This window comes from Morus notabilis, unplaced genomic scaffold, assembly GCF_000414095.1.
Source record: "Morus notabilis unplaced genomic scaffold, ASM41409v2 Scaffold297, whole genome shotgun sequence".
Taxonomy (NCBI): Eukaryota; Viridiplantae; Streptophyta; class Magnoliopsida; order Rosales; family Moraceae; genus Morus; species Morus notabilis.
This window is the reverse complement of record NW_010357726.1, coordinates 715459-730430: the sequence shown is the minus strand read 5'-3', so window position 1 is coordinate 730430 and position 14972 is coordinate 715459. Positions and strand designations below refer to the sequence as shown.

General features: G+C 35.7%; 1 protein-coding gene across 1 annotated transcript in view; it reads right to left on the bottom strand.

Moving 5' to 3' along the window:
* Window positions 1-1434: 1434 nt before the first annotated feature.
* The window catches only part of LOC21407040 (glutathione S-transferase T1), a 14877-nt gene continuing 1339 nt past the window's right edge, over window positions 1435-14972 (bottom strand). The window contains 5 exon segments of the mRNA XM_024175494.1: window positions 1435-1880; window positions 1882-1935; window positions 2287-2492; window positions 2713-2792; window positions 14412-14465. Of these exon segments, the coding sequence (XP_024031262.1) occupies window positions 1734-1880; window positions 1882-1935; window positions 2287-2492; window positions 2713-2792; window positions 14412-14465 (541 nt within the window). The 3' untranslated portion in view covers window positions 1435-1733.

The following is a 14972-nucleotide window of genomic DNA, read 5'->3' as shown; positions in this document are numbered from 1 at the left end:
TGGAACTCGTATAGTTTTTAAGTTAATTTTATATACTTTTCTTTTTTTGTCCAATATGTGTTGGTTGATTAAGAAGAAATATAAATTACGTAATTTTGCATGGAGTAATAAGGAATAACTGATATGCCATGTATATAAAAGCTGTATTACATGAATCTGCAAGTGAATAGAATTAAAAAGTTCACCTTTTATTATGTGTTTTCTATTAATGAGAGTAATATACTTAAACGACATATCCGTGTTTAGAATGAATCCCGTTTTTATTTTTCACGTTTTTCAAAAAAGAAAAAATGAAAACGTTTCTAAAATGACATTTGACGCTATACAGACAAAAAACAGAAATGAAAACGATTTTTTAGTTTAGTGTAAAATAAGAGAGAAATGAAAAACGATTAAAAGTCATTTTTTATTTTTTGTTTTCATTTTCTCCTCTCTCGAGCAGAGAGAAAGAGATAAAGACATTAATGAGTTTTTTCATATTGAAAACAATCTCTTGATAAAACTACCAAATGCATTTTTAACAATGATTTCTGTATGAGATTGAAAACGTTTTTATTTTCATTTTCACACAAAAAAAAAAATATTTTAAAACGAGTTCTAAACGCGCTCAGCTTTTTAGTTAAACAACAATGTGTAGTTTCCTGTTTGAGACAAACGACATCTCTTCTTTAAGTTCAAACTTCAAACGATGAATCGTCTGTAATTAGAATATAACGACAAGCCTTAATTTCGAACAAAACGACATTGAAAATTACGAGCGTATCCTATGTCATATTAATTTTTTTACTAAACGAAATATCGTTCTCTAGCGTTAGGTACCAGAAAAGAATTAAATGATGTGCCATAATTTTGAAATGAACAACATAATATTAACAACGCGACTTTTTACTGTTACAAGATTGATTCTTTAATGGTCCGATTCATTGAAAATTTATAACCCATGCTACAAAACAGTTCCTATTAATAAATCAAACCATAAAAATTTTAATTCAACGTCTAAAACAATAGTACCATCATGACCCTTAATATTACGGTCCCTTTTTAAACGCGTTTAGAACTCATTTCAAAATGATTTTATTTTTTGTATAAAAATAAAAACAAAAATAAAAATATTTTCAACCTCGAACAAAAATTATTTTTAAAAATACATTTAGTAGTTTTATAAAAAGATCATTTTCAGTGTAAAAAAACTCATTAATATCTCTTTCTCTCTCTCTACACATGAGAGGAGAAAACAAAAATAAAAAATAAAAAACGACTAAAAATCATTTTTCATTTCTTTCTCATTTTACACTAAACCAAAAAATCATTTTCATTTTCATTTTTTATTTTTATTACGCGAAACGTCATTGTGTAAACGTTTTCATTTTTTCTTTCTTAAAAAACGTGAAAAATAAAAACGGAATCAATTCCAAACACGGATTTTATGTTCCATTCTCTTTGTTCAACAGTTTGAAACAAACGACTAACTGGGCATAAGGTGATATGTGAAGTGTGAACATACAGATAACACCAAGGAAGGAATTGGAGCCAGAAATATAGTTGTAACTTATATTGTAACGATAGTCTTTTGTTTTTTTCCTTTTTTTTTTTGGCTTAACTATAACAATAGAGTTACAGTAACAAAATGCTTTTCTTCTTATTGTATTTTTATTAAGTAACAACTATCAGGCCACTTACATGTAGTAGGTAGAAACAGCTTTAAGTAGCTTGAGACAGATTAATGTCGTTTCTCACATTTTTGAAGGAAGATTTGTATTGGAGCTAGACCCGGACTTCGCCCGCTGCTCTTGGTGTCTAGCTTTGGCCTTAAAAAGCACATTATGAACTTCGTCAAAACGAGGACTTGTTGCAGTCTTAGTGTTCTCAACCCACTGCTTGCTGAACCTTCTTGTGCGGACCAAGTATGCGAATTCGATCCTTCTCATCCAATAACTAGCACATAGGAAATAATTTGCCAATAAGTTCCCAAGATATTTACCTATTTTTACCTCAGTTTTAATATTTAAATTACACGCATTAGAGCGTGAAAGATTTCCTTCTCATAAGAGCAGATAAATTTCTACCTTGGGCAACTAAGAAGTGAAACTCTAGCAATTTTTAGCTGTGCTTTTTTCTTTTTCTCAATGTTTGATTCTTCATATTTCATTTCAGAAATAAAATATTGATTATCACACAAAAAAGTTGTCAAAAGTTCTAAGCATCTAAACCAAAACTCTCTCCTTAAAATTTTATGCCAAGAAAAGAAACCAGATAATATCCCAAGGACTGGTCTTATCTATTTACCTCAAGTTGCATAATTTCACAAGCAAGACTAAGATCAGCTATGGAAGGTTGAAGGCCACCCAGCAAGAACTTTCCGTTGCCCTTGAGCCAAATGGACTCTATTTTTGACAAAGAGGAGGACAAAAGTTTCTCCGCTTCAGCAGCTGCTTGTGGATCTGGTCGAAGGCCAAGGACGGGCCCAAGAACAGTATTTACAACATATGTGACTGAAATAGAAGCATCGATTGAAAAAAAAAAAAAAAATGAAATAAAAGAATTAGCCAGAAGATAGGGGAATACGAGTAAAAGTCCGTTTGTATGTAGTTTCTTTTTTAATATGACGAAGAAGAGGATGTATGTTGTCGAATATAATATCTACAGAGTTTTGTCCGTGGAAAAACAGAGATCTGACAAGTAGGAAAATCATTTGAGAGCAGAGTATTCAACCTGCACCACGGCGCAAGTTAGAGTGATGCCAATCCAAAACGGAATTGATTTTTGCTCTCCTGAAAAGATCAGCAGGATACCTGAAAGAATGAACAGGCGAGCATCCCAATAGAAGATGAATATCGTCAAAACCAAAATTAAAACTAAAATTCTATAAATCTAAAAATGATCCACAGCTTGATCTGTGACAAATATTTCACAATCTAAGAAATCTACATGGCCCAATCATTAACACATTTCACGTTAAACTGCAGGAATGTGTTCATCTGTAGCATCTAATTGCTTTCCAACTCTATAATTGTAACGACCGGAAATATTTTAGGTCTAATCCGGACAGTCCGGCATTTGACCATAATTCTTTTCGGAATAGAAAGTAGTAGAATTTTTGACTTGATTAAGAAAATATTATGTAGAAACTTTATGTACGGGGTAAAATTTCCTTAGAAGTGTAAAGTTATAATACGAATGTTTTTACAGAGAAAATTTGTAAATATCAGTTAAAAGTTAGAAATTTTAACAGGTACATTTTAGTTATGAAAAACTGAAATATTTAGTATGTGACCAAATGACCAGTTAGAAAAAGAGTAGAAATATTAGAAGGAAAATAGCAATAGTTCCTGAAACAGGATTTTTCTGAGTCAGTTAAAGCGAGAAACTGCTCAAAAACCAGTACCGTAAGGGTAAGCATTTTGGACAATTCTGAATCAATAAAAATGAAAATTTCAGAAAAAGAAATTGACTAATGAGATACCCAAGAGAATTGGGTTGAATGTGAAAAGTTTAACCAAGAGTACTCGACAGTCCAGAAAAGCAGTACAGAACCTATACCGGGTGTGAGATTATCAGTACCGGAAAGAGACTCGTTTTGAAAAATGAAAAGTTAGGTCTCCACAAGAAAAATGTGGGGAACATAGAACCACTCAAATTAAGTGTTAAACTAAAGTAGAATTAGTAAAATTAAATTATGGAATTAAAATAATTTTTTTAATTTAGAAAGTAATAAGAAATAATAATAAAATATTCAAATGTGCTCTTAAAAGGCTTAGGAAGGAATTAGAAGACAAAAAGTGTTCTTCTTTTCCTAAGTGTGGCCGACCAAGAGAGAAAAAAGAGAGAACAAAGGGGAAATCAAGGAATCAACCGTTTTCACTGAAATTTTTTCCGTTCAGTCCGGTAGAAACATAACCCGATGCGTTCTAGAGGAAAATCTCAACTTCTAGAGGTAAGATTTCAGATTTTTCATGAGAAATTTCATGTTTTTCATTACGGATGAATAGTAACTCATCTCGGAAAAATTCTGTAAAACTAAAAATCGAAACTGAAGTTTTGTAAGGGACTGTGATAGGAGTCTAACGGTGTAAGTTTTAAAAAGATTGCACAAAATTTTTGGATTTACACTAAAAAAATCCGAAACCTTAGAAAATGGTGAACATGTGTTTTTGTTCAATTTTATGTTGGGATTTGTGTTTAGCAATATGAATCTTGACTCTAGGTACCGAAATCGGAGTAGAACGAACTATTGAAAGTTCGGAAAACGAGTAAAACAAGGCGAAACTCTGCCGAAATTTCCTAAAATCTAGTTAGTAAGCAATGAGTTAGGAATTCGATTCTTGAGAATGAATAACAGTTTTAAAGGCTCGAGAATGAATAGATGGAGGTTCAAAAACCGTGACACACAGATTTGTGAAAATTGCCTCCTAAGCTAGAAATTTGGCTTAGAGGAAAAAGGTTCAGAAATGAGTTTGAAATTAGATTTAAGAATCTAAGTATGAAGAATTTTAATTTGGAATAGGAAGTTAATGCCTATTTCCATGAAACAGGTTTTGACACGAGAACCGAAGCAACAAGAAAGAACTTCCAGCAAGAAGGGATATTAGCAGATTATCTGTAAGTATAGACATATATGTTTATCTCGACTTGAGTAAACCGTAGTTAGACTTAAAATTATGAATTTGCTTAATATCTAAGTCTATGTGATATTAAGTGTTTGGAGGGCTTAGTGTCCTAGATTGCAGAAGGGCGACATGTGGTTACCCTAATGCTCAGTTTAAGGTATGCACGAAGTATTATGCATTTTATGTTAGCATGTGCATGTAAAAAAAAAAAAAAAACGTTGCATATCATTAAGTAACATTTTTAACACTTTGAAATGCAAACTCAAAGTTCAGTAATGTAAAGAGACTGACGGGTCGTTGGCCTCTCAAGGGAGAAAATCTCAAAGAGTTGAGATTCCGACTAGACCAGACAGTAAGCATGGGCCCAGGTCCACAGTAGTAAGAACAGAAAGACAAAAAGCAGTTTAAAGTATGTTTCACATGAACATATTTGCATCATAACTCTTAATGTAGTTTTACTAGTTTATGATGTGTGCATGTTTATATTTGTTGAGCGTTAGCTCATCAGTTTACTCGTGTGCAGGTAACCAGCCAGTTAGACAGTAGTGTTGCTTGATGGACTGGCCGACGCAAAGTGACGGATATGTCATGAGAACATGAGAGTGGTGTCTACTACGCCCGCTTAGGAAAAATTCCGCTGTAGAGTAATGTAATATAAAACACCAGTATGTTTATTCAGTTTTAAGAAAGAGACGCTACAGTCATTGTCTTAGTAAAGAACAACGGACTGTAATAAAATAAGTTTTCGGGAACTAGTTCCATATCCGAATTCTTAAAAGTATTAGTATAACATAACATGCTAAAAACATGTTAAGAACCCGAGAGTTAAAGTAAAGAAAGAAAAAAAAATTTCACTTGCATATAAGTGTAAAATAAAGAAACGTTAGTCTAGTAATAAATAATGGATTAGACTATAACTCGGCCTATTAGTAGTAGTGTAAAGTTGGCGACCCGTCGCTAGGACGAGAGGCGTCATAGTTGGTATCAGAGCCGGCGTTCCTACTCATGCCATGACAATCTCACACCTATGCTTCTACATAGTCCAGGTAAATTAGTTTATGAAATTAAACTGAAAATTGTTTATTTCTTTTGGCAAGACAAAATAGGTACAAATGGATCGATCACATCTATCATCACGGTTAGCGCCCACATCACGAGAGAATACGCTGTGGGGACGGGTAAAAACATTTTTATCCTTCACGATTCCGACAACCAAAGAGGTCGGTACTCACTCCTGCTAGATATAGCCATCCACCCATGGATCGGGAATTAAGGGCTCTAGTTCCCATGGCGGCCGAGGCTGCACACCGAGCAAGGAGAGGCGTCTTGACTACAGGTCGAGCCGCAGCCAAGTTCTATACATGTAATCCACCATTCTACGATGGACTCTCACATCCCACTAGAATTAAGGATTGGCTGCACCATGTCGAGTATGTGATGCAAGCCTGTGATATAGCTCGAGAGGAGTGGATTATGCTAACAGCGAGTCTGATGGAAGGCAATGCCCTAATCTTTTAGCAAGCGTTGGATGAGGATGAAATATCAGAGATGCAATGGGAAGGGTTTTGCCACATGTTGAAACATCAATTCCTTCCCCAGATCATGCCATCAGAGTCGGCACCACAGCTGAGTGGAGAGACACAGAACCAGGTGAGTGTAGCCGTAACCTACACCCAAGTTCGAGAGTTTGTCATACAAGCCGAGAGAGCTAGTATGAGAACGGATGAGGTAGTCGTAACATATATAGCGAGAGTCTTGACAGATGTACAAGCTCCGAATCGGGTATTTTATCTAAGTGAGGAGGAGCGGTGTCAGATCCTATGGAGAGGTCTGACGGAAGAGTACCAACGTCGGCTAGTTCCACGATCGGATCAGACCCTCGCACAGTTTATTGCTGAGGTCAAGCAATGTGAACACCAGATGCTAGAGGAGAGGACAGGGCCAGCGGCGGTTAGGCGAGACTTCCCGTTTTCTAATACCCGTATCAGGAGACATGACGCGGAAGCCACTACCTCTCGACAGCGACCGAGACCCGAGATATAGGCAGCGGATGATCCTATAGCCGTTCGGTGAAGATGGGCCTACGTTAGGACCGTTGGTGAGAGAGCTAGTGATAACCCTCAATCGGATCCAGAGGAAGACCTCGAGGAGGATCCAGAGAAAGACCCTGAGGAGGATCCGAATGAGGATCCTGATGAATACTTAGATGATGAGAATTGAGTTAGGACTTAGGGTTTTATTTCTTTGAATATGACGCAATGTTATGTAAATGATATTGACCGAAAGGCTTAAAAGCCTTAACTTTTGTAATGTTTTGCATATGATGTGATATGTATGAAATAGGACATTCATAATAGCAAAACATACATTCTATATGTTCTTCTATTATGCATATCTCATTTCATACATATCACATCATATACAAAACATCACAAAAGTTAAGGCTTCTAAGCCTTTCAGTCAATACCATTGACATAACCTTGCGTCATTTTTAACTAACATAACGCTAAGTCTTAACTCAATTCTCATCATTTAGATATTCATCAGGATCCTCCTCGGGGTCTTCCTCAGGGTCCGATTGCGGGTTACCTCTAGCATCCTCATCGACGGCCCTAACATAGGTCCATCTCTGTCGAATGGCTATAGGCTCATCCGCGGCCTTTATCTCAGGTCTTGGTCGCTGTCAAAAGGTAGTGGCTTCCGCGTCATGTCTCCTGATACGGGTATTAAAAAACAGGAAGTCTCGCCTAACCGCTGCTGGCCCTGTCCTCTCCTCTAGCATATGGCGTTCACATTGCTTGGCCTCAGCAATAAACTGTGCGAGGGTGTGATCCGATCGTAGAACTAGTCGACGTTAGTACTTTTTGTCACACCTCTCCATATGATATGACACTGCTCCTCTTCACTGAGATAAAAGATCCGATTCGGAGCTAGTACATCTGTCAAGGCTCTCGCTACATATGCTACGACTGCCTCATCCATTCTCATACTAGCTCTCTCGGCTTATATGACAAACTCTCGAGCTTGTATGTAAGTTACGGCTACTCACCTGGTTCTGTGTCTCTCTACTCAGCTGTGGTGCCGACTCTGATGGCATGACCTGAGGAAGGAACTGATGTTTCAACATGTGACAAAAACCTTCCCATTGCATCTCTGTTATTTCATCATCATTCAAAGTCAGCCAAAATATTACGGCATTGCCCTCCAACAAGCTAGCTGCTAGCGTAATCCACTCGTCCCGAGCTATATCACAGGCTCGCATAACGTACTCGACATGGTGTAGCCAATCCCTAATTCTAGTGGGATGTGAAAGCTCATCATAGAAGGGTGGATTACAGATATAGAACCTGACTGCGGCTCGACCTGTAGTCAAAACACCTCTCCTTGCTCGATGTGCAGCCTCGGCCGTTATGGGCTCTAGAGCTCTTAACTCCCGATCCACTAGAGGATGACTATGTCTGGCAAGAGTAGGTATCGACCTCTCTAGTTGTCGGAACCGTGAGGATATAAACGTTCTTACCCAGCCCCACAACGTATTCTCTCGTGATGTGGGCGCTAACTGTGATGATGGATGTGATCGATCAATTAATACCTGTTCCGTCTTACCAAAAGAAATAAGCAATTTTAGTTTTAGTTCATAAATTAATTTACCTGGACTGTGCAAAAGCATAGGTACGGGATTGTCATGGCAGGAGTAGGAATGCCTCTCTGATACCAACTGTGGCGCCTCCCGTCTTAGCGGCGAGTCACCAACCTTATACTACTACTATTAGGCCGAGTTATAGTTTAATCCATTACTTATTACTAGATTATCGTCTCTTTATATTACGTTCGTGCACGAGTAAATTTTTTTTTCTTTACTCTCTCTAACCCTCGAGTTCTTAACATGTTTCTAATATGTTATGTTGTTATACTAATAATATATCTTACTAATACTTTAAGAATTTAGATATGGAACTAGCCCCCGAAAACTTGTCTTACTTATTACAGTCCGTTGTTCTTTACTAAGACAATGACTGTAGCGTCTCTTTCTTAAAACTGAATAAACATACTGGTATTCTATATTACATTACTCTACAGTAGAATTTTTCTAAGCGGGCGTAGTAGAGACCACTCCCGTGTACCCATGACATTTCCGCCACCCTACATCCGCCAGTCCATCAAGCATAATCATTATATGGCTGGCTAGTTACCTTTGTTACATGTACACGAGTAAACTGATAAGTGAACGCTCAGCAAGTACAAACATGCACACATCATAAACTAATAAAATTACATTAAGTGTTATGATGCAACTATGCACATGTGAAACATGTTTTAAAAACTGATTTCTGTTTTTCTGTTCTTACTACTGTAAGCCTGGGTCCTTGCTTACTGTCTGGTATAGTCGGAATCTCTACTCTTTTAGAATTTCTCCCTTGGGAGGCCGACGACCCATCAGTCTCTTTACATTACTGAACTTTGGGTTTACATTTCAAAGTGTTAAAAAATTTTCTGGATGATATGCAACGTTTTCTCTACGTGCACATGCTAACATAAAATGCATAAAACTTCATGCATACTTTAACTCAGCATAAAGGTAACCATATATCGTCATTCTGCAACTTATGGCACTAAGCCCTCCAAACACTTAAAATCACATCGACTTAGAAATATAAACAAATTTATAGTTCTAAGTCTAACTACAGCTTACTCGAATCCAGACAAACATATATGTCTATATTTACAAATAATCCGCTAGGATTCCCGCTTGCTGAAAGTTCTTTCTTGTTGCTTCGGCTCTCGTACCAAAACCTGTTTCATGAAAATAGGCATTAACTTCCTATTCCAAATCAAAATCCTTCATACTTAGATTCTTAAATCTAATTTCAAACTAATTTCTGAATTTGACCTCTCTAGGCTGAATTTCTAGATCAAGAGGCAAATCCCACAATTTGTCTCAGTTTCTGAACCTCAATCTATTCATTTTCGAGTCTTAAAACTGTTATTCATTCTCAAGAATCGAATTCCTAACTCATTTCTTACTAACTAGATTTTAGAAAATTTCGGCATAATTTCGCATTGTTTTACTCGTTTCCTGAACTTTCAATAGTTCGTTCTACTTTCGATTTCGGTACCTGAAGTCAAGATTCACATTCCTCAACACAAATTTCAATATAAAATTAAACAAAAACACATGTTCTTCATTTTCTAGGGTTTTCAGATTTTTAGTGTTAATCTAAAAAATTTTATTCAATCGTTTCAATACTTACACGTTGAACTCCTATTATAGTCCCCTACAAAACCTCGGTTTCGATTTTTAATTTTGCGGATTTTTTTCGAGATAAGTTACTATTCATCAAAAACGAAAAACATGAAATTTCTTATGAAAAATCTGAAATCTTACCTCTAGAAGTTGAGATTCTTCGCTAGAATGCCTCGGGTTACGTTTCTACAGGGTTGAACGGAAGGAACTTCGGTGAAAACGGTTGATTCCTTTAATTTCCCTTGGTTTTCTCTATTTTCCCAATTTTGTCAGGCACACTTAGGAAAATAGAACAAATGTGGCTTCTAATTCCTTCTTAGGCATTTTAAGAACAAAATGAATATTTTATTTTTTATTACTTTCTAAATTAAAGAAATTACTTTAATTTCCTTAATTTACTTTTACTAATTTTTTGTAAGTTTATCACTTAATTTGAGTGATTCTATGTTCCCCACATTTTTCTTGTTGAGAAATTACTTTAATTCCCTTAAGTTTATCACGCGTCTCTTTCCGGTACCGACAATCTCACACCCGGTACAGGTCCTATACTGCATTTCTAGACCATCGAGTATCATGGGTCAAACTTCTCATGTTTAACCCAATTCTCTTGAGTATCTCGTTAGTCAATTTCTTTTTCTGAAATTTTCATGTTAATTGATTCAAAATTGCCCAAAACGCTTACCCTCGCGGTGCTGATTTTGGAGCAGTTTCCCGCTTTAACTGACTCGGAAAAATCCTGTTTCAGAAACTTTTGTTATTTTTCTTACTTATAATATTTATACTCTTTTTCTAACTGGTCATTTAGTCACATACCAAATATTTCAGTTTTTCATAAATAAAATATATTCGCTAAAATTTTTAACTTTTAACTGATATTTCACTATTCATAATTGATATTCACGAATTTTCTCTGTAAAAATATTCGTATTATAACTTTACACTTATCGAAAAATTTTACCTCGTACATAAAATTTTTACATAATATTTTCTTGATCAAGTCAAAAATTCTCCTACTTTCTATTCCGGAAAGAATTATGGTCAAATGTCGGACTGTCTGGATTAGACCTAAAATTTTTCCGATCGTTACAGTTTCATCCCCAGACGGATGGACAATCAGAAAGAACAATTCAGACCCTAGAAGATATGCTTTGCGCTTGCACTGTGGATTTCAAGGGTGTATGGAGTATGAAGTTGCCATTGATCGAATTTTCGTATAATAACAGTTATCGAGCTTCCATCGGCATGGCTCCGTATAAAGCACTTTACGAAAGGAAATGTAGATCACCAGTTCATTGGTATGATACTCGAGAAAAGCAGCTTCACAAGACAAAATTCGTTCAAGAGGTCATTGACACAGTGCAAAAGATTAGCAGAAGATTAAAGACAGCTCAGAGTCGGCAGAAGAGTTATGCAGATAAATGCCGGAGACCCTTTGAATTTTCTATAAAGGACTCTGTATTCCTAAAAGTCGCACCGACGAGGGGTGTGATGCGTTTTGACCATATTTAGGTCTAATCCGGACAGTCCGACATTTGACCATAATTCTTTTCGGAATAGAAAATAGTAGAGTTTTTGACTTTATCAAGAAAATGTTATGTAGAAACTTTATGTACGGGGTAAAATTTCCTGAGAAGTGTAAAGTTATAATACGAATGTTTTTACAGAGAAAATTCGTAAATATCAGTTATGAATAGTGAAATATCAGTTAAAAGTTAAAAATTTTAGCGGGTATATTTTAGTTATAAAAAACTAAAATATTTGGTATGTGACCAAATGACCAGTTAGAAAAAGAGTAAAAATATTAGAAGTAATGAAAATAGCAATAGTTCCTGAAACAGGATTTTTCCGAGTCAGTTAAAGCGAAAAAATGCATAAAAACCAGTACCATAAGAGTAAGCGTTTTGGGCAATTCTGAATGAATAAAAATGAAAATTTCAAAAAAAGAAAGTGACTAATGAGATACCCAAGAGAATTGGGTTGAATGTGAAAAGTTTGACCCATAGTACTTGACAGTCCAGAACCTGTACCAGGTGTGAGATTATCGGTACCGGAAAGACTCGTTTTAAAAAACAAAAAATTAGGTCTCGACAAGAAAAATGTGAGGAACATATAATCACTCAAATTAAGTGTTAAACTTAAGTAGAATTAGTAAAATTAAATTATGGAATTAAAGTAATTTTTTTAATTTAAAAAGTAATAAGAAATAATAATAAAATATTCAAATGTGCTCTTAAAAGGCTTAGGAAGGAATTAAAAGACAAAAAGTGTTCTTCTTTTTCTAAGTGTGGCCAACCAAGAGAGAAAAGAGAGAGAACAAAGGGGAAATCAAAGAATCAACTGTTTTCACTGAAATTTCTTGCGTTCACTCCGGTAGAAACATAACTCAAGGCGTTCTAGCGGAAAATCTCAACTTCTAGAGGTAAGATTTCGGATTTTTCATGAGAAATTTCATGTTTTTCATTATGGATGAATAGTAACTCATCTCAAAAAAATTCTGCAAAATTAAAAATCGAAACCGAAATTTTGTAGGGGACTGTGATAAGAGTCTAACGGTGTAAGTTTTAAAAGGATTGAATGAAATTTTTTGGATTTACACTAAAAAAATCCGAAACCCTAGAAAATGGTGAGCATGTGTTTTTGTTCAATTTTATGTTAGGATTTGTGTTGAAGAATATGAATCTTGACTCCAGGTACTGAAATCGGAAGTAGAACGAACTATTGAAAGTTTGGGAAACAAGTAAAACAATGCGAAACTCTGCCGAAATTTCTTAAAATCTAGTTAGTAAGCAATGAGTTAGGAATTCGATTCTTAAGAATGAATAACAGTTTTAAAGGCTCGGGAATGAATAGATTGAAATTCAGAAACCGAGACACACAGATTTGTGAAAATTGCCTCCTAAGCTAGAAATTCAGCTTAGAGGAAAAAGGTTCAGAAATGAGTTTGAAATTAGATTTAAGAATCTATGTATGAAGAATTTTAATTTAGAATAGGAAGTTAATGCATATTTTCATGAAACAGATTTTGGCACGAGAACCGAAGCAACAAGAAAGAACTTCCAACAAGCATGGATATTAGCAGATTATCTGTAAGTATATACATATATTTTTGTCTGGACTCGAGTAAACCGTAGTTAGACTTAGAATTATGAATTTGCTTATATTCCTAAGTCGATGTGATATTAAGTGTTTGGAGGACTTAGTGCCCTAGATTGCAAAATGATGACATGTGGTTACCCTAATGCTCAGTTTAAGGTATGCATGAAGTATTATGCATTTTATGTTAGCATGTGCACGTAGAAAAAAAAACGTTGCATATCATTCAATAAAGTTTTTAACATTTTGAAATGCAAACTCAAAGTTCAGTAATGTAAAGAGACTGACGGGTCGTCGGCCTCCCAAGGGAGGAAATCTCATAGAGTAGAGATTCTGACTAGATCAGACAGTAAGCAGGGGCCCAGGCCCACAGTAGTAAGAGCAGAAAGACAGAAAGCAGTTTAAAGCATGTTTCGCATGAGCATATTTGCATCATAACTCTTAATGTAGTTTTACTAGTTTATGGTGTGTGCATGTTTATACTTACTGAGCGTTAGCTCATCAGTTTACTCGTGTGCAGATAACCCAGGTAAACAGCCAGTTAGACAGCAGTGTTGCTTGATGGACTGGCCAATGCAAAGTGACGGATATGTAATGGGAACACGGGAGTGGTGTCTACTACGCCCGCTTAGAAAAAATTCCTCTGTAGAGTAATGTAATATAGAACACCAATATGTTTATTCAGTTTTAAGAAAGAGACGCTACAGTCATTGTCTTAGTAAAGAACAACGGACTGTAATAAGTAAGACAAGTTTTCGGGGACTAGTTCCATATCCGAATTCTTAAAGTATTGGTAAGATATACTACTAATATAATAACATAACATGCTAGAAACATCTTAAGAACCCGAGAGTTAAATGCCCCGTTCACTTCGCTGATTCGAGTTTAGAATTCGAGTTGAGATGTGACTTTATGTGAGAGCTTTTTACTGTAGCAAAAAAATTAGATGTGATTGTTTGTGAGAACTTTTTACTGTAGAAAAACTCGAATCAGTGAAGTGAACGAGGCCAAAGTAAAGAAAGAAAAAAAAAATTATACTTGCGTATAGGTGTAAAATAAAGAGACAATAGTCTAGTAATAAGTAATAGATTAGACTATAACTCGGCCTATTAGTAGTAATGTAAGGTTGGCGACCCGCCGCTAGGGCGGGAGGCGTCACAATAATACAGGTATGTTGACTGTTGTTGTTGCTGAGCTTGTCAAACTTTTTTACTTGTGATTTGTAAAAGCAGGGTGTCTATTTGACCATTAGCGCATTTTCAAAAACTATGAAGAGAATAAGAAAACAATAAAGTGCATTCCTCGTGTTCGTCGCAGCTTTAGTTAATATCAACATACCACCAATACCCGACATCAACATTGCATAACTCATTTCATTCTCTATGTAACTCAGTGCTATGCGAAAAGCTTAAGCAGTTCATTGAAGATCACTAAAGATGCCACGACAAAGAAGGAACAGAAGTTACCAGTGATCTGGGACTCCAGGAAACACACAAGCAAGATAAATGAGAATTGCATGACTGCACCAAAAAACAAAAATGAAAGAGGAAAAATGTTTAGAACGGGAATTTGAAAGGATCTGACATGGTCATTGAAGCTCATAAAGCAGAGAACCGTAAAAGTAAGGAATGCTGAAAGGAGCAGCAAATTTCGTCATACTTGAATTGCTAGCTGAAAATGTCCTACGCCAAGTTATTATAAGATTAATGAACACATGCAACAAATAAGATGCCCAAATCAACTCTTCATGGCTTGGAAAACGCTTTTCACCTTTGAAATGGATGCATACAAAATCTAAAAATACCAAAAACATGAGTGCTCAGTCACAGGTTCCACCAATTTCAAGAAACTTTTTTCTTGCAATAAAGAGATTTAGAATTAAGTTATGGAATGAAAAATAATAAAAAAAGGCCTCCATCCATATTTGTGAAAAATGTCAAGCGATCCGTACGCGAGGACAAATTATAGTAACTTGTTCCAATCCAAGACATAAACAAACTCTAGTGCAGTGACAATACTGTAGGGAA